Below are 18,917 nucleotides of genomic sequence, written 5' to 3'. Positions count from 1 at the left end.
GGAACAAACCATATTTTAAAATATAGCTGCAAACAGTCACAGACTTCACAAAGCAACACAAACAGCTTGAAGGGGCTGTGGTCCACCTTAGGTTAGTGCTGGCCTGGGCACTGCATACATGCAGCAACACATGTTTGCAGCCAGAGGGGTGCTCACAGGCCACCTTCCTATACCCTGGTTGTTTCTCAAACTCATTCTCTCTGTGCAGTGAGGTGGCTTGCAAACAGCTTCAAAAATCCAAACTTAGAGTTTCGTTAAAGCAGAGTTTTGAGGAGATGCAAGCATTCAGAAATACTTTGATGGTGAAGCAGCTTCTCTTCTCTTTGTCATCTGCAGATTTTGATGAATGTTCAAGACCTCATACTTGTGGAGAAGGCTTTTGTATAAACACTCTTGGCTCATACAGATGTGAATATTGTGACAGTGGATACCAAATGAACAGGAGAGGGGAATGTGGAGGTAGGTTTGGACTCTTCACAGTGGCGATGATGAAGTGAAGTCACCATTTATTGATAGCACAAAACCAGTGCCAAACTACTCCTGTTTGGAATGATTAACATCCCCTGCTATTCAAGAGAGGCTTAGCGCTGCAGCTTGAGCCGCAAAGGGACAAATCCCAGGGGGTGCAATCTTAAACAAGAAGCCTTTGTGAGTACTCTTCATCTTTGTCGTTATTTGGTGTCTGGAACGGCAATTCAATTCCTATTATTTAAACTTAAGATGATGCAAAGGAGTTTCCCCACTGTGTACAGAGCCATCTTGGGACAGCCATTTTATCGTCTCTTGCCATGGAATCACTTAACTTCATTGTTAGTCCTTACCTGCATACCAAGTTTCTGTTAAAAAAAAGTTGTCGTTTTTCCTATATTATAAAAGGTAGCAAATGATAGGTTGCCTTTTCAGTATCTCTATCTAGCAGACATTTCATGCTGCAGGAGATCCTGGGACATGTGACCTTCAAAGCTTCACATTATTTTTTAATGTGATATTTTTGCCTTTTTTCCTGGTATTTTTTTCATTTTCAACTTGAATTGTGAAATAAAAACCACAAGAAATCATTTAATTTTAAATGATTCCTCTTCCATTTTTTGTATTTATTTAGCTGTTTCACTACTCTTACAACTAGTCTTTGCAAATCTTCTCTGTGAGTAGGAAGTCTGTGATTCAGTTAGGCTAGAAATCAGGCCATTACAGTACATCAAATTTGTTATTAACTTGTATTTTAAATAGTGTGGTGTTAGTCCTCTATAATTTAACTTAACAATATGTAATTTCTGAAACCAAGTTTTTTGTTGAAAGTTATTTAAGGTTGCATAAGGGAAAAAAACCTTCCTATACTAAATCCATCAAACCAAGGAAATTACACATTCAGGGCATCATTTCACCATGTCATTACACCTTCATAGTATGATCACCCTACTGACAGGTTTCTGATTCCGCAAAAAACTTCCTTCCACCTCCTCCACAGTTCAGAGACAAAGGCAAGAGTCATCCAAGCTGCACACAACATTCACAGTTCACTTGCACTTCCTCACCCTATCTTCATTCTGCCTTCAAGCTATATTCACATAAGCTCTGTCATGGGCCTAGCTAGGGGAATGTAACGAGTGCATATATGCTGTTGTAGTCTGTTGTTTATGTAGAACAGTGTTATAGTCATAGCTGAATATCATTGCATAGGATGAAGAATTCTTATAGAATCTTCTTGGGATTTGTTTTTAAGCTTTGCAGCATTTAGACTTTATTTTGACTGAAAATTTCTGTATGAAGTACATAATTCATGTTGTATGTTTTGAGGGCAGACACAATCCAGACAGGTCTGAGAAGAGATTACAGTAGAAATGGATTTTCTTGTAATTAAGAAAAAATCTCACAGCAGTTTCATGAGAAACTTCTGCAGGTCTGCATCGTAGCAGCTGAAGAAGCCTATTGCTGTTTTATGAGAAAGTATTCTAAGCTGGACAATTGTGATTCTATGAAAAATTGTTATTTGCCCACATCCAGTGAGTTGTTCGGAGCTGGGATGTTCAATTCTCTCAAGTTTGGAGCATTTTCCAGTTAAATTAAAAGTGTTGGGAGCTACTTCTGTGAGCTTGTTCTCAAAACTAGGAGTGAATTTCCTCCCTACGATCTGTGCTCAAGTAGCAGTCCTTAACTGCAGAACACAAAACTGCAAGGCCTGGGGCAGGAAAAGGATGGGAGCTTAGGAAGCTGAGTTCAGAGGTGACTGACAGTTTAATTAGGTCTGTGCACTGCATGAAGCAAGTATTTCATGGGAAAGATTGTAGTTATTGTGTAATTAAAGACCATAATATGAAATGATCTCACACATGGGAGCAGACTGCAAGGAAGCTGCCTACACAGTTTTAATTCCAGCATCTTCTGATCATTGGTCACTTGACAGCAACTTGTCTTTGAATGTTGTTTTTTGTCTGCAGTCTCCTCTAGATTGCATATGTTGCATGTATTATGGATTTCCTTGGTGCTGGAAGAAGTTGTTCTTCCTCAGAGCCTGAACATGAGTTCCATGACTTTTTCAGGACCTATCTCTTCTTGTCATGGGTAAACTAGGACCTTGCCTGATGCAGAAAGTCCCTCTATCACCCTAAACATTGCCAGCCTCAGTGATGTGGCTTGTGCCTTCTTTCAGACAAAAGTAACTTCTTGCTTCATGTAAGCATCTTTGATTCTAATTCACACAATTACATTTTTAGTCCCCATAGCACTTATATAACTCTGCAACATTGGAGAATACCAAATTGCGCTTTGCTTTTGGAAGCCAGAGTTTCAATTTTACTATTGTTGCAATGATCTTCCAAAATCTGACTATAGGAGGAATCTCAGGCACTTCAATATGGTAAAGGAGTAACATAAGGAAAGTTTTTCTTACCTATCATAGCCAGAAATCTGACACGGTGTGTATTCTGGAAGACCTACCAAAGATTTGTAGTGTAACAGAGAATTCAGATTCAGTTGCATGTGTTATGAGCTACTGTATTTCTCGGAGATGCCCCTTTGCTGGTACAAATCTGTGTGAACTTGTTCATTCCTGTGTCTCTAACAGATAAAGTATGCAACTCTTTAAATGCTTTAGTATCACAGGAGGAGAGTCAGAGTAACCAGATTATTGTTCAGTGTTCTATTATGGCTTTGACCAGTATTTCCTTTTATCTTCTCTTTTGAAGACATCGATGAATGCCTGACTCCAACCACCTGTCCAGATGCACAGTGCCTTAATGCTCCTGGCTCTTACCAGTGCATTCCTTGCAGAGTGGGCTTCAGAGGCTGGAATGGACAGTGCCATGGTACGTTTAGTACTCTTTGTCTCTCTGGTTATAGTTCTTCTGAGCTGTATTTCATATTCAATCAGTGTTACAACCTGATGACAGCACGTTGCCCTGGGTCCTCATTTCATTCAAGAATAACTGAAAATAACTGAAAATACGAGATTTTTGAAATTCTTTTATGTTCTCAGGCACAGTATATATGAGGAAATCTTGTCTTACTGTAGATAAATGAGCACTGAATCTAGACTACAAACAGCATAATTATGAACTACGAAACAAAATTCTTGAAATAGAAAATATGGAACAGAAAGGGGGTGTATTGTCAGTGAAATACTAGTAGGCTGTTGTTTGGAAATGGAAAGACAAGTGAGTGCTAATACATCAGTGTGACTCACGGGTTTTTCAGTAGGATATGGGACTTTGCTCATGGAGCATATTAATAAAACTCCTAAATTATCTGTACTTCTAGCAAAACATTATCATATCTTAAAGCCTCTTGTCTCACTTTAGGTTAAGGTTTTAGGACAGATTTCTCGCATTTTATTTTTGTCTATTTGTTTTTAAATGTTAGATTAATTTTTTTTTTCAAGATCAGTTTTGGTTATTTGAGATATAGGTAAGAAAGAGCAAATTATTCCATTGCGCAAAAAGAAATAACTTTTGCAGTTTCGAGTGCCACTTTTCAGGACACTACCAGAAACTTAAATTTAGCATCAGTTGTGAAGAATCTGCTATATGTTGTGAATATTCCTGCCCACTCCATGTAGCACATGCCCTGTAATTTGTGAGATTGTTGGAATAACCATGTTACCTAAACAGCTGTACCATAACCTACATCGAGGGGCTGCTTGCATTACTGTTGTAGGGCAGATTGTCAGTGTACTTCCATAGCTTATTTTGTAATGGCTCCCAGTTCTGTGATTTGGTTCAGTTCACAAAGCAGTCTAAGAGCAGTGTTTGGTGGAAACAGCTCTGGAGACTGGGATCTGCTGTGCTCCAACTGCAAATGTGCTGCTGATCTGTGGATCAAGATTAGAGCCAGGTTGCAGTGAAGCAATGGTGTGGCTGTCAGAACCTCACCACCAGTTTTGCTGTGCAGATTACACTGTTTTCAACCATCCTGTTTTCTGAAGAAGTCAAACTGTCTGAACCGATCTGCCATGTCATAGCTGCATATTTGGTCTTGTCATTTGACTTGCTGTGGAGGAATGTATTTCTCAGGTAATTTCATGGATTTTAATGGAGTTGTAGCAGGCTATGAAATGTTCACAACAAATTAACGGGTTTCACTTTGCACAAATTACTCCACATTCATCTTTGTTTCATTCCTTCCCACCTTCCTGGATTACTGGTGCCCTTGCAAAGAATGTGGCATATGTACTCTGTTAGAACTCTCTTACTTAACTCCTTTTTTTTTTTTTTGCAAAGTGTTGGCTTAATTTTGCCTTCTTTCCCAATATTAAGCTTTATTTCTGTACCTATTTATGAAAATAGCCTGGTTGAAAATTCCCTGGCATAACTTTCAGTTGTTTCATTCTTGCTAACCAGGTTAGTAGGAGGGAAATGAGAGAAGTCAGTGCTTTTCTCAGAACTAAGTCATGTAAGGGATATATCTTGGTTTCAAGTGATAATTTTTTTCCTTGTATTACTACATGTAGTTTCCCTTTTTTCCTTTGTTTTATGAAATGTTCTAAGCCTAGACATTCTTACTCACTTCATTAGTGATGTGATCAGTCCATTTTATGTTTATCCTAGGCTTACATCATGTTGGAAATGAGCCATATACATTTTAGAAAATGTAATGCAGGCAATTTGTCATAAATCTATAGTTCTGCAATATGGCACAGTTTAAATACACCAAAAAGGAAAGTATTTCCCATTGTCTGTGAAGGGTATTTAAATCCATTGTTCCATAAATTCGTTGTTTCTCCTATTAGTTTGGGTCAGTTGCGGCTCTTCTGCTTTTCCACAGTGCAGTCCTCAGTATTTTTTTTACCTCACTTCATTCCTCCGTCTGCACTTTATGGCATAGAAAATCTAGTGTAACAATGATGCAGATAGATCTTTGATGCCATTTATATTGTAATCTTCCAGGATTTAAAGCCAGGAACATGGCCACTTCTGTTTCATTAAGGCAAGTCAATCAGTTCACTTCAAATTTGGGTAGACTACACTTAACTGGAGTTTAGGTGGGAATGTTCAGTGCATATTGGAAGAAATGGAAAAGGACACCTGCACAGCCTGCCTCCTCATTGTCTTGAAATTACCACTGTCCCAGGTCCTTCAATGCATTCATGTTGTACAGGAACAAAATATCTGAAATGATTCATTGGGTTTTAAGTTTACTTTCAAGCACTGATTTATTTTTATTCCATTTTTCTCTCTGCACATTTGCACATTCAAATAATGTCATATATCATGATGTATCTAGAGCACACTTCTGTGTGTTGATAAATTTAAAAAACCAGGTCGACAAAACTTTCTAGATCCTAACCACTTCATCCTCGTGATTATCACTGGGGTGGATTTTGAAGCTCCATGGTTAAGTATCAATATTCAGCTTGTACAGTTTTAAGGATCCTGTTAGAAGATATTAAAACTAATACAGAAGTCAGCAGAGCTAATCCAAATACCTCTAGCCCTGCTGTAGGTAGCATCAACAGAATCAGTTCTAGCTCTGGATTTCATCTCAGAAGATTTAATTTCTGTTCCTGGTTTTTCTGCTGGCTTTATGGGGAAGACTCTTGATCTTTGAGTCCCATCCAAAAATCAGACATAGTATTCCAAGTTTCTTTGTCAAGAAGCTTGGAGATGACAATGAATGTATAAGAAGCAGTTTTGTTGTTCAGTTGGAAATTTGTATGCCCAAATTGGGTTCTCTGTGTTTGGACAGATTCTTTCTTCAATTAGAGCATTGACCATGTACATTGAGAGCAAAGATTGTGTTTTGTAGAGCAAGCACATTTTGCAACAGTAGAACAGCTGGGAAATAAGCCTTGGAGACAGGAATAAGTAGTAACACCTACTGAATGGCATAGCACAGCACCTGTGGATCTGTGCTGTCGTCTCTGGGAGGATGTCACTTCGTCTGCTTGGCCAGGCTGCAGCATCTTATTTACATCTTATTTACAGAGCTAGAGGCTCAAGTGAGGAACCAAGAGTTGTAGGTCATTTGGAATATGGACAGTGGTGATTTCATTTACGTCTGGGGAAAGATGAGCTTTGTCAAAGGCAGGTGGTACAGGAGCTTGTAAAGAGCCATGTGTGTAAGTACATGTGAGGAGAAGTTACTGCACGTATTCCCATAGCTAGCAAGAGTTATGATGATGGTGATTTAAAGATGTCTAATCTTCTTCCAGCTCTCCCTGTGCTACAGCTGCCTAAATACAAGTGTGTCAAATAATTAGCACTTCTTTATGTTGATGGGTTTTGTGTGCTTTGTGGTGGCAAAAGACAGGATAATTGGGAATAATATGATTTCTGGCATATAGAAACAAACAAAGCGTAGTTCTTTTCCTGCATCAGTGAAGCTAAAAAAATACAGCTTTTTCCATAAAAACAGGGACATGTGCTGACTACTGCAACCCCAAAATAAAGAAATAAAATTTGAAAACTAAAATGATTTTTTTTTTCTAAAGTGAAAACCACTGTGAGGAGAAAAACAGTAACTGTTATTTTAGAATACAGAATTAATTCCGGCTGGATTTGTTATATATGTTATTTTTATGCTTGCTTTTTGCTTTGTAGATTTATACCAATTGCATTCAGAAGAAATTCTTGAAAATTAGTGTTAAGTAGCAACACAGCAATTTTCATGTTGGCTAAAGAAAGTGGCCCATCTAGTTAATATCCTTCTTTCAGAGAAGGATGAAAGTAGATGTCTGTGGGATAGCTTATAGAAAAAAAAGCCACTTTCAAGTTCTTCAAAAGAAAGGATGGTTTGTGACTAGGAAGAGAGATTTTGCATAATCCAGTGGAGTTCCTTGTTGAGTATGTAGAGTAGCCTTACAAAGGGACCTGCATGAAGTGCTGAAATCCCATTGAAATTCCTCACGAATAATAACCAAGCTTATGATGTAATGTGAATATATTCCCAAGCTCAACTGAAAGGTGGTTGTACCCCAGTTAATTTCTTGCGCTTTCTTTCTGTTCACAGATATAAATGAATGTCAGTATGGCAATCTCTGTACAAATGGACATTGTGAAAATACAGAGGGATCCTTCAGGTGTATTTGTGCCCAGGGTTTCAAACTCTCTGCATCAAAGGATCAGTGTGAAGGTAAGAAAGAATACAATTAAAATTCATAAGGTTGCACTTAACTTTTAGATAATATTTTTCATCTTTTTTTTTTTTTCATTTTGCTTTTAATGGAGAAACAACAAATATACAACACTGATGCTAAAAACCCCAAAATTTAAGAATATGTATTTCCCTTTTATGGCTTCTGTGATCACACTGTAGATTTTGACATGTGTTATAAAGCCAGTCAAGAACATGTAGTAATATTTACATTGCTAAACTGGAATTTTTGCAAAATCCTTGGCATATCTGGCATTTTGGAGGTTTAGGGACAGTGGCTTTTGCTTTTCTTTCTTTTTTTTTTTTTTCTACCATGTGGGTGAGTGGAATCAAAAAACCCGTGCTGTTAACACTGCCTGCACTGGTGTCACTGTATTTCCAGTAGTGCATTGAGAGAGAGAGAGCTTGGTGTTGTATTCTAGGAACAGTACCTGTACCTCCAAAGTGTCAGTTTCCACATTTCTTCCACATCTAAAATTCCTATCAGGACTGCTCCAGTGGAACAAAATTGGGTCTTAAGTTAGAGTGAAGAAGTCTGAGGGAGAACCTAGACTGTGTACAGGAGGAAAGAATATTCCTCTCCTTAACTAGAAGGCACTTAAAACTTCTTCCTAAAGGTAAAAATCTGGGACAGTGTCTCTAGGCTGTGGAAGCACAGAGAAACCTACATGTTTCTTGTCAGATGTTGGGTTTCCCTCTTTTTCCGTTCCCTCACCCTTCCCTAAGTGTCTCTGTACAGCACTGAACACTTTCAGACTTCTGAGTGCTAAAAATAATGCAGTAAAACTAAATGATTGTTCATATAAATTTGTCAGGAAGTTTGAAACAAAACATCAGTGTAAGTTAAGTGTCTTGAGTGAGTTAAATATGCTGTTCAGGACACACAGCAGACTGATCTTGGGGAAAATATGTAGACAAAATTTGACTGCTTCCTCTGAGCCTTTCATGGAAAAGAGCCCTTGCCAAGCCTAGCTGGCATGTGCAGACTGTTCTTCTTAAAGTGCACCCTTCTAAAGTAAGGACCCGTACACATGCCCAGCTGCTTCGTGCAGCCCCACAGATTTCAGTGATCCTTAAATTCTAAACTTCTGTGGTTGCAGGGAACCGTTACTTAGGAGGTCAGACTGTACAGCCATAACACAGACCTGAAAAACCTCATTGAGTAACATTCTGCTGTTTGAACTGAAGTGTATTTCCAGAAAGACATTCAGCTTTGCCAAAATGCTAAAAGTGACCAAGAACTCACCAAGTCAATTTAAATACTGCTTCTTAATGAATACTTTTTATACAACAGAGAGAAAATAGGCTTCCTAGCTCAAACAAGGCATGTGCTATGTTCTGAATTCAAGGTGTCACTCCCCTCCAATACTTTGAGTTTTCCATAGGAAAATTTAAGTTTTATGTTCAAATCCATCTGTTAGCTCAGTTTGACCCCAGTTAAAGAGAACTGAAGCGCAGAGGGATTAGCAGTGTTGTGGAAGCAAAGAGACATTTCCCCACAGTTAGATGATTAATACTGTTACAAGTCAAGAATTTTAAGGAGCCTTAACGTACAGCTTAATAGGGGAACAGCCTGTCAGTGTGCATCTGAAAACCACACCCTGTTAAAGGTGGTGATCCTGCTGGAAAGTATTTTGTGGGTTTTGCTGACTCACTGGAGTGGCTGACTTGTTACCTCTGCCAGATGTAACAGAAACAAAAGCAGCTCTCAGGCAGCATGTGTGTGTATTTGTGAGTCTGTGTGTACCCAATTGTGCATTGAGGGATAAATTGACATTATAGGAGAGAATGTTGAACACAGTCATCTCAAGGAAAACACACAGTCTGCAGTTTCATATAATTTTATGCATTATAATGACTGTCTGTATTTAATAAATACAAACAAGTTAAGCAGTACTGGATATTGACACTGTGCTTTGCTGTTCTGTTCAGGCTTGGTCTTTGCACCATTTGATGAGTAATTGGTATTTTCAGATGTGTAACACTTTCGCTGTCTCTGCTGCTGCAGATATTAACGAATGCCATCAGCGATCAGTCTGTACGAATGGGCGCTGCAGGAACACAGAAGGATCTTTCAGATGCATCTGTAGCCAAGGCTACACATTATCATCTACTGGAGATCAGTGTGAAGGTAAGCTGAGGGACTTAGCTACTGATTAATTTTTTTTCAATAAGGTCTTGAGTATTGCAGCTATAGGCATGAACTTTTTTAAGAATGGAGCAGAAATATATGTTGCCTCTTTTTCTCTACACTGCTAACCATTCATTCCCACCAACACAACCACATATTTAATGGTTCTTAGAAATAGTCCCTGTCATCTTTCCACATACAAAAAATCAGGACACGTGTTTCCAGCAGTAAGATTGGAAGACCAGTTCACGTTATTACCGAAAACAAGTCAACCTTTCCAAACCTTGTTGTTTAAGTTCTGACACAGAGGCTCTGTATTACAAAGCTTCTGCCAGAATACACTGTTCTCATGGGGGCCTGCTAGTTAAAGCTTCTCCAGCTGGTTTTGGGAACCTGCAGCCAGCCACCACAGTCACACATGTGCACTGGCAAGAGAAGGTATTTAGTAGACTACAAGTTCCAAGGGGATCTGCTGGAGCTCACAGCTTGCACGGTCTCAAAAGGCAGTCTAGGTACTGAGCTTATAAAAATAAAAGTAAGAAGTGAGAGATGTACACTAAATGTACAGAGAAATGCTGTGTTAGAGAAAAAAATCCTCTTATCTCTCAAGTAGAACAATTCATTGTCCAGTAATTGGCAAACTGATGTTTTTCTAATGAAGCATTTCAAAGCTATTCCCTCTTCTCTGTTGTTGGCTGTACCATCTGATATGGTACATCTGCTGCGCTACTCATGGTCACCTTGAAAATGTAAGATTGCTTCCTAGCAAGCTCCAGGAAAGATTGTACCTCAATTGCTTTCTTATCTCACGCTAGCAGGGAGAAGTAGCTCTCAGTTAAGGTCTCACTGTACAGGTGGCATTAGCTCATAAAAGCTTTTCAGTCTCTGGTGTGCTTTCTGTAGCTGCTGATACCATGCAAGAATCTGCTTACTGCTGTTCTACCAAATAGTGTTCTGCTGCTAGGTTATCTTCCACATAGCACTTGGAAGGCAGTCCTCACCTTCTCCCTCACAACAATAGGTCAGGAGTCCTCCTCTTCAAGTGATCCAGGAAGAAGAGCAGTTCCCCCTGGGCCAACCAAATGCTGTTTTCTCAAGACAAACCTGTAACAGACTTTGTCAGCAGTGATTATACTGGATTGTCCACATTCAATGAGTGACAGCATCTCTTGAAGTTCTCACCAACAAGGAATAAGGATATCTTTTAAAATCTCCTCAGCACACCGATACTCTTTGGTCCTGAGCTATTTGGAGAATATGTTCATGGAAGAACTTAACACAATCTTCTCATGATTCGTGCTGAGTACCGACATCACTTGCATCAGCTTCAAGAAATGTGGGTTGATGATCCAATGCACTAGAAATTTGAGTCAAAGAAATTTGCTCTCATCTGGCTTCAAGATCTTCATGAATTGCAGCAGATGCAGAGATACTTTGTCAAGAATCAGAGAAAAATGTGGTGTAAAGGATCACAGGTCCTTCCTGACTCCCAAAGGCAGAACAGATAATATGGTATCGTTCCTGATAACTACTGTAACTTGCTCTGAGTAGGCTTCAGATGAGATTTCAAAATTCTCATCAGACTGCTTTGGTGCATTTCATACAGCCCAAGAAGTCATGGTAGCTGTTGCAGCTCTCCATTACCTGGCCTGTCAAGATAGGTCCATGCTTTATCTTCCACTCTTTCTTTATCCTGCTCAAAGGCAGTTTTCAAGACAAAATACTTTCAGACACTTTCAAGGCAAAAGAAGAGGGATTGAATCAAACAAGGAAAAAGGGCAAAACCACTCCTTTACCCCAGGATCTTTGTCTTATTTAAAAGTCTGCAACCAAATTTACAGCTTCTCTACCCAGTGACAGAGGGGTTAATTTCTGTAGACATAGTTTGTTCACTGAAGACTTCTGTAAATATGGCAAGTCCTGCACAAAATAATTAGTCTCTTGAAGTGGAAGTAGTTCTTCTGTGCTTTCATTATATCCCTTCAAAATTTTCTGAAGTACAGGATATTACAGACTGCTTTTTGCACCTTGGAAACTAAAGAGTAAATCACCTGAAGAAGACATCCAGTGTTTCTCCACATAATGGTCTCTGATTTTTGGATTAGCCTATTTACCTCAATGTTTTCTAACACTTCACAGAGAAAGCAGGAAAGAGATGACAAAAAACTGTGGGTATAGCACAGCACAGTTGTCTGGAAAGAACAAAGTGGTTCAGATTCTGTCCAGTTTCTTGAAGAGCCAGGTATGGACATTTGTCACATCAGAGGATACCCAAAAAATGTATGATGCTGTAAAACCAATGTAATTAGCAAACCACTTGAAAGAAATGTGTTTGTTTAATTAGGATTTCTTCTGGTTCAGAAGTTTTCTTAAAGATGTTATATGTGAGAAGCAGTTTGCTGTTTTGATCATTATAACTTGTGCAAACTTCTAGGGGTATTGCAGAATTTGGCAGAATTATGCTGTGCAACTGCATAACTCTGCAACTCCCTGGCTGAAGTTTTTGTCTGGAAGCCTTTGTGCGGTATTTTACTTGTTCAAGAAAAAAAGTTATTTGCAAATAACTTGTATACATCGATGTATACAAGTATACATGCAGTATGTCTTCAAGATACACACCCACATGCATGTTTGTCTTCTGCCTTGGTCTCTCATTCAGCATCTTGTTCTTGAGATGAAGTGACACTGAGACTTTCTGCTCATTGTCACCCTGAATAAGAGGGAACACAAAGTGTGAGGGCACCTGTGAGGCCTTGTCTTAACCGACAGGGAGTGGGAATATGCACCAGTGGGACTTGCGTACAGACTGTACATCTCAAAGAACCTGGGTTACTGGAAGAAAGTCTAAAGTGTAAGAGTCTCCAGTGTTCTAGAGTTTTCAGAGATTTTGCTAGCCAAAATGTTCAAGACATGCGTGTGTAAAGGGTGGTAAAAAGCACTGAATGTCTCAAGCATGATTTACTGCCTCTGATTTTTCTGGGGATTCTCATGCAGCACTCATAGGATCTATGAAGACCTGCATCAGAGAAAGGGAGGTTTGCATCCTATATGGAAAATAATGCATTTTGACTGAATTTGGCAGAAGACACCTTCGTGTTGTGAGACTTGGCATTAACTTAGCACAAGGGAGTCATTAATTTTTCTCCTGCTTCTAGTCAAAATTAATTGCTTTTTAAATAAGCCACACTTTATTTCGTAGTTGAAAATGGTTATAAAACATGTGGTTATCTAAAGGTCACAACTTTGTCAACATTAAGTGCAATTTTATCTTAAATAACATTCATTTATGTAAGAAAGCTATCCCTATTTCTTACTTATGTTAAATAGATTAAATCCCAAGGAGAGTGATATAGCGTGGGCTTTCCAAAGATAAATGTAGAAATGAGGTCATGTCCTCTTTTTAATTACAGTTGTTATTCATTCCTCCAGCACAGGAAAAAGTTACAATTCTAATCAGCTAAAATCCATACTTAAGAAATCAGAATAATCAAAGATACTGGGAAAAGTCTTTGATTACTGTTTTTCAAAGGAAACTAACTACATTATCAAAGCAATAGACTTGGTAGATTATTAGGTAGGGCTCTGTGGAGGCAGAGGGAAGTTGCTTATGAGACAGCCTTTTTTATTTGACTCTCTTACTTTCTGTTGCTTTTAAAACTTAGAGTTACAGTCACCAAATACCTTGTGATCTTTAGCTGTAATGAAACCAAAACTGCATAATATCACTGGAATGTCGGCACTTGCTGACTTAATCCTCTACCCCAAGTAGCTGTACTCTGTTTCCTCCATTGGACCTTAAGCCTTTTGAAAGACAATGGGAAGAAAATACTTTAGATGGAGACAATGCCAGTGCCCTCTTCTTGAAATATTTGATTACCTCGTGTCTAGTTTGTGTCCTGAAACTTTCCCTGCTGTGTGTCAGCCATTTATCCCATGGATATCAAGACACCAGGGCAGAGTGTACAGGCCTGAGGCTTGATGCTGAACGTGGTGTATCAGCAGCTGGGAAACAAGATCCTGCGTGCCTGGACTCTGGAGCTGGATTTATGGCTTGAGTGCAGCACTGTGCAAAAGCAACCATTCAGCTTCATGAGCCAGCTGCTAAATAAGCCTGTGAAATGGCTGTATTGCATCTCAAGAACTGCATGAAAAGCCACACATTAGCACAGCAGTGCACATAGTGTGGTCCCTGTCCTACGAGCCTCTTGCCCACGTGGCTGTTGTGTGAGCAGTCTCCACAGGCACATCCTGCCTAGTGTGACACACCAGCTATGCTTGGGCTTGCCTGCTCTCAGGGGACGTCTGAGTCAGGTCACTTCCAGCTCAGGGATCTCTGTGTGGTGGTTTAAACATGCCCAAAGATGATTTTTTTAGATTTGCACTAGTAGGTGTATTTGTGTCTGTCTTCTAAATGTACAGCAGCTTGGATTTCTTTTTAACTGCATTACTGTTAAGATGTGCTTTTGTGAGAGATGCAGATGGTACATGAGTCATATCTACTAGGAATAAATCACATACAAATTCAAATTTCAAAGCCCTCTAGAAATATGAGAAGTTTGATGACATGATGAAAGGAAAGTAACAAAGAATCAATGCTAAGGCATAGTAAACTTGATTTCCATGCATGTACCACAGTTGCTTCAAGTTATGTTAGTATCAAAGTATCACTATTAAAAGTTTCTTCAGTTTTGACATCATCTAATAATTCAGTTGCCTTTTAATTTCAGATGTTGATGAATGCCTTCAAGACAGCAATGTTTGCCTAAGAGGAAGCTGCATAAATACTGAAGGGTCTTACAAATGCACTTGTCCGGATGGTTTCCAGCAGATAGCGAATAGGGGATGTCAAGGTATGAAATAGGTGTAAAAAAATACCTGGATCATTATTATAAATGTGCAAGTTTGTAAGTGTAACTTGTGATAGTCACAGAACATGTTAAGGAAGAGAAACTCATTTATCATTTGTAGTACTTTCTTACTCTTCTCATTTTCTATTCTCATTCATTCTGTTCTCTCTGTAAATACATGCTGAGAAATTATTTCAAAAGGCTGAAGTCTCAGCCTTCATAACTTGAAAGAGAATCTATGTTAGAACTAACAGAGATACAGCACTGCTCTTCTCCCAAATCCTGGAAAATTTTTTTTGACAGAACATTCTATGTGTTGTGAATCAGGGATGAAACAAGAGCAGCATTGTTAGCATCAAGTCACATTAGATATCACCCCTAAAACACTTGCAGGGCTTTGTGGAGGGTGGGTGGGAAGGAAGAGAATGTGTTATCTGAGACTGAGTCAGCATTGCCAAACCCAGAAAAACACTTCCCAGGTTTTCGTTCTGAATGATCCCATCTTCATGTTGTCGCGACACCCAGACATGCCTCATCACTCCCTTTTGCTCTCCATTTTTATGAGACAGAAACCATGGTATTTGAACTGGAAAGTGATAGCATGTTCATGTTCTAAATGGCTGAAGGACCAGAACACTGGACTTTGCTTTGGCTGCTCTCTTGTGCACAGTTTAGACTTGAGCTGAGAAACTGTATTCCAGCTGATCCACATTGAAGATCTTTTGCAGCAAACAGTAAATTCACTGTAAAAGTTCTGAGTATTCTGTGTGACTGCTTTCTAATTCAAAAAAATGTTGCATTCAGCATACAGAAGTGCTGTATTAGACCTTGCTTTAGCAGATAAAAGAGAAGTGATCACAAGCTAAAATCAATGCCAGCTTTGATACCCTGCTATTCTCTTCACTTTGCCATCTGAAGCAGTAGATATATGCCTCATGTTTTAAATGGATAAACATAACAAAACTGAAAGCACTTATGAGCCAACTAAGGGACAGACAGTACAGACAGAGAGCTATTGAATTAAACTGGCAAATTTATCACAGAGTGCAGTGTCTACAAGTTGAATCTGGACTAGACTAGAAGTTAGGGATATGCGTTTTGGTAAGGAGAAAGTTGAAAAGAGTCCAAAACATGAGAAACTGCACTTTGCTCTTTCAGACATATTATACTCTATTTCCCCAACACTGGTAGTTTTGTTTTCCTGTCTTTTAATACATCATTCTACCTTGTATAATCAGCTGGTTCGGTTTCCAGTATTTTTCTGGCAGTTTTAAGACAGCTAATTCTTGAGTACAGTATGAGAATGTACAATACTGTCCTTGTCATTGCTGATCTCCCACCATTCCCAACTTTCAGAGGGCTTCAGGAAGTAGTTGATGGTTCGCATTTGCTATGAATTCAGAGAAAGCTTTACACATGTAGGTGTTGTGTTAAGCACAGTGCACTGACTTTTCCTTAGGCACTTCATGCAGATACAAAGTCCCCAAGCTGCCTGCCTCTTTTCTTTCCTCCTATGGCCATGATTTCAGGACACTGGTTGGAAGGTTTACACACAGGCTAGAATCAGTTTGTATCTAAAGAAAATTATATAATGGATGTCATGGTCTTGAGATGATGATATTGAAATCATAATTTCTCTAGAATATCAAAATTGCTGTCTACTTTGATATATTCTGGGTGGCTATAAGCAACAAAAGGTACAGTTAAAAATGAGAAATTCTAGTGTTGGGATAATGGATGAGTGAGCCTCATGGGTAAGTTTTGTTTGTAAATTTGTGTTTGATCTCAGCATGGTACTGAATGCTTCTTAATAGATTTTCTGAAAGCAAAATACAAAAGTGCAATTACAATGTTGTAGTACCTTAATGAAAGAATGCAGTCCTTAAGTTCTGAGGGCAGATTTGGTTGCTAACATGAGACATCAATCAAAAGGAAATATTTGTTTTTCAAATTCACAAGTTTGAAAAATGCTTTCTAAGTTTAAAATAGTACCCAACAAAACAGACAGTGATGACAAGCTCTTACACAGCAACCTCATGGGATCATTCCCACTCCCCACCAGCAAAAAAAGAGAGCATTTGGCTTTGAATTACAAAAAAATCAACCTTCTGGGAAGGATGCAGCTCTGAACCTGCTAGTAACATGTGGAGTCAGATGCCCAAGTTGACCAGTGTGCAGCAGTGAAAAAGCAGTGAGATGGAGCTGTCTGAGAATTCCTCTAACACAGAAGAAATGTTGGCTAGGATGGCACTTATGCTGATATCTCACAAATCACTCTCTGCTCATCCTTGTCACAGAGTGATATAGCAAGAGTATGATGCAGCAGAACATAATGACATCTTTACAGAGTTTAAGAATGATCCCAGGAGATTTGGTGACTCTGGAAGATGAGCTCGTTCACGCAGCTATTTACATAGCTGGTGGAAATAAAAGCCGCTTTTAATATTAATTGAACTAAGACTTAGTATTAAGGCTGTGATGATTTGCAAAGCTCTTAATGTGTCTGTGCTTTCAGATATCAATGAATGTGAGAGATCTGACCTCTGTTCACCACACGGAGAGTGTCTAAACACGGATGGTTCCTACCAGTGCATATGTGAGCGAGGCTTTTCTGTGTCTGCAGATGGCCGAACGTGCGAAGGTGAGGCAAGTTATAATAACCCATTCCCATTGATTTGTTGCTATTAGGAGGGTGAGAAAAGTAGTCAGTCAGTCACTACTAATTCTAAAATCTGCCACTTAAGGGCCTATATTTTTTTTCTCATAAATAGATGATGTCCAAAGTGTGTTTGGAACTCAAGCTCCTGATAAGTTTCTGTGAGTAAGATACACATGAATATTTAGGATTATCTAATTTGAAGCTTAAGTGCATTATCAGCAAGCCTGGGCTGCCTGAATGTTCTCATTGCTGTGTGGAAGACAACAGAGCTTTGCACGTCCAAACTTTTTTGAAAAACAGAATGGTAACTCCAGTGAGAAGTTGTAGTGAAGTGCAGTATTTTTATTACAGCATTTCAGGCATTTTGAAATTACAGAAATGGAGTAAATAGCAGTAATCAGATCTTTACAGCAACATCAAGCAGGAGCCTGGAATTTAGGGTAACTAGGTTTTTTATGTTACTATATCATGAGAGTATATCCTGTTGCTAATGGTGTACACACGTTTGCTAGTGATGCTGCTCTCCTGCACTGAATTTAAAACAGGACACTTGTGCTCAATGAGACCAAGAAGGTATGCAGCTTTGTGTAGTCAGTGATGCTGATAGAAAATAAACACTCCCCTAACTGCATTAAGAATGGCTGTTCTTATGGGTGAGAGGAGCGTTCAAGACAAGAAGTCTTGTGTGAAAAGTACAGAAGAGGAAAAAATTAAATGGTAGTATTTCAGCAGGGTACATGCCGAGGAGAAGCACGGAGCAGATGATACCTCGGTGTTAGAACCTATGGATAGTGGATCTCAAGCATCCAAGAAGTAAGCAACTGTTCTCTCTCCCAAATTATAGGCCAGTAAATCCATATGTGATTGGTTACAGGCCAGCTCTTCTCATAGTTCACTTAGGATAGTGAAAACATTTGTCCTTTGGCGGATGAGGTCAGAGACTCAAGACTGAAACTTGTCTCTGACTGTTCCATTTACTCTCCCTGCTTATAGCAGAGAAAAACCAGCATTACAGCTTTATTATTCAAGCTGGCATATAACCTGTCATGTATTTAGTAATGTGATCTCTCGTGAAATGAAATACACTGCTGGCAGGAGCACTGTTATGCTGATGTAAGGGAGTAAGTGCTGTACATTTAGATATAGCATAACATCAAGCACACCATTTTTGGTTTAATTATTATTGATAACTATAAAACATTCTGGAGTGTTTTTTAGTGCTTTTTTCTCTCTAAAATTTTACTTCATTTGTAACCATGGTGTAAGTTGAAAGACACATTCTCTTACTGCCAAGACAGAAGCCTGGTCAAGAGGGCTAGAGAGAGCAAATCTGAGTAACTCCATGATTGATGGAGGAGGCGACATTTTATGATTTGAAGTAATGGGGATAATTCCAAAGCATGTTCATGGACTCTTTCATCGGCATGTATACATTTCACCCAGTGTTCAGGAAGGATATGGCTACATATCTTCAAGTTCTCTGCAAGAAAAGTAGTAGCAGGTGTTTTGCCTCACTGTTGAGCATAGCTAAAAAAAAAAAAAAAAAAAAAAAAAGTGGCCAGAGAAGAATGCAGCCATCTCTTTGTAGAAACCAAACACTTTATTTCAAATCAAAGCTAGAAGAACACTTATCAACCTTGTGAATTCAAACTCCCAGAAATTAAAAAAAGCAGAATCAAAAAGGAACACAACT

The 18,917-nt window shown here is 38.9% G+C and overlaps 1 protein-coding gene across 8 annotated transcripts in view; it reads left to right on the top strand.

Annotated features, from left to right (window-relative positions):
- The window catches only part of LTBP1 (latent transforming growth factor beta binding protein 1), a 191,972-nt gene that overhangs the window by 132,846 nt on the left and 40,209 nt on the right, over positions 1 to 18,917 (top strand). For all 8 annotated transcript variants that reach the window (XM_017746460.1, XM_017746464.1, XM_017746456.1 and 5 more), the window contains 6 exons: positions 337 to 459; positions 3,186 to 3,305; positions 7,444 to 7,566; positions 9,596 to 9,718; positions 14,446 to 14,568; positions 17,081 to 17,206. In XM_017746460.1, the coding sequence (XP_017601949.1) occupies positions 337 to 459; positions 3,186 to 3,305; positions 7,444 to 7,566; positions 9,596 to 9,718; positions 14,446 to 14,568; positions 17,081 to 17,206 (738 nt within the window). The remainder of the gene's footprint in view (positions 1 to 336; positions 460 to 3,185; positions 3,306 to 7,443; positions 7,567 to 9,595; positions 9,719 to 14,445; positions 14,569 to 17,080; positions 17,207 to 18,917) is intronic.

This window comes from Corvus brachyrhynchos, unplaced genomic scaffold (assembly GCF_000691975.1).
Source record: "Corvus brachyrhynchos isolate BGI_N302 unplaced genomic scaffold, ASM69197v1 scaffold70, whole genome shotgun sequence".
NCBI classification, from domain to species: domain Eukaryota; kingdom Metazoa; phylum Chordata; class Aves; order Passeriformes; family Corvidae; genus Corvus; species Corvus brachyrhynchos.
The sequence above is the reverse complement of the archived record's forward strand: the minus strand, read 5'-3'. Positions and strand labels throughout refer to the sequence as shown.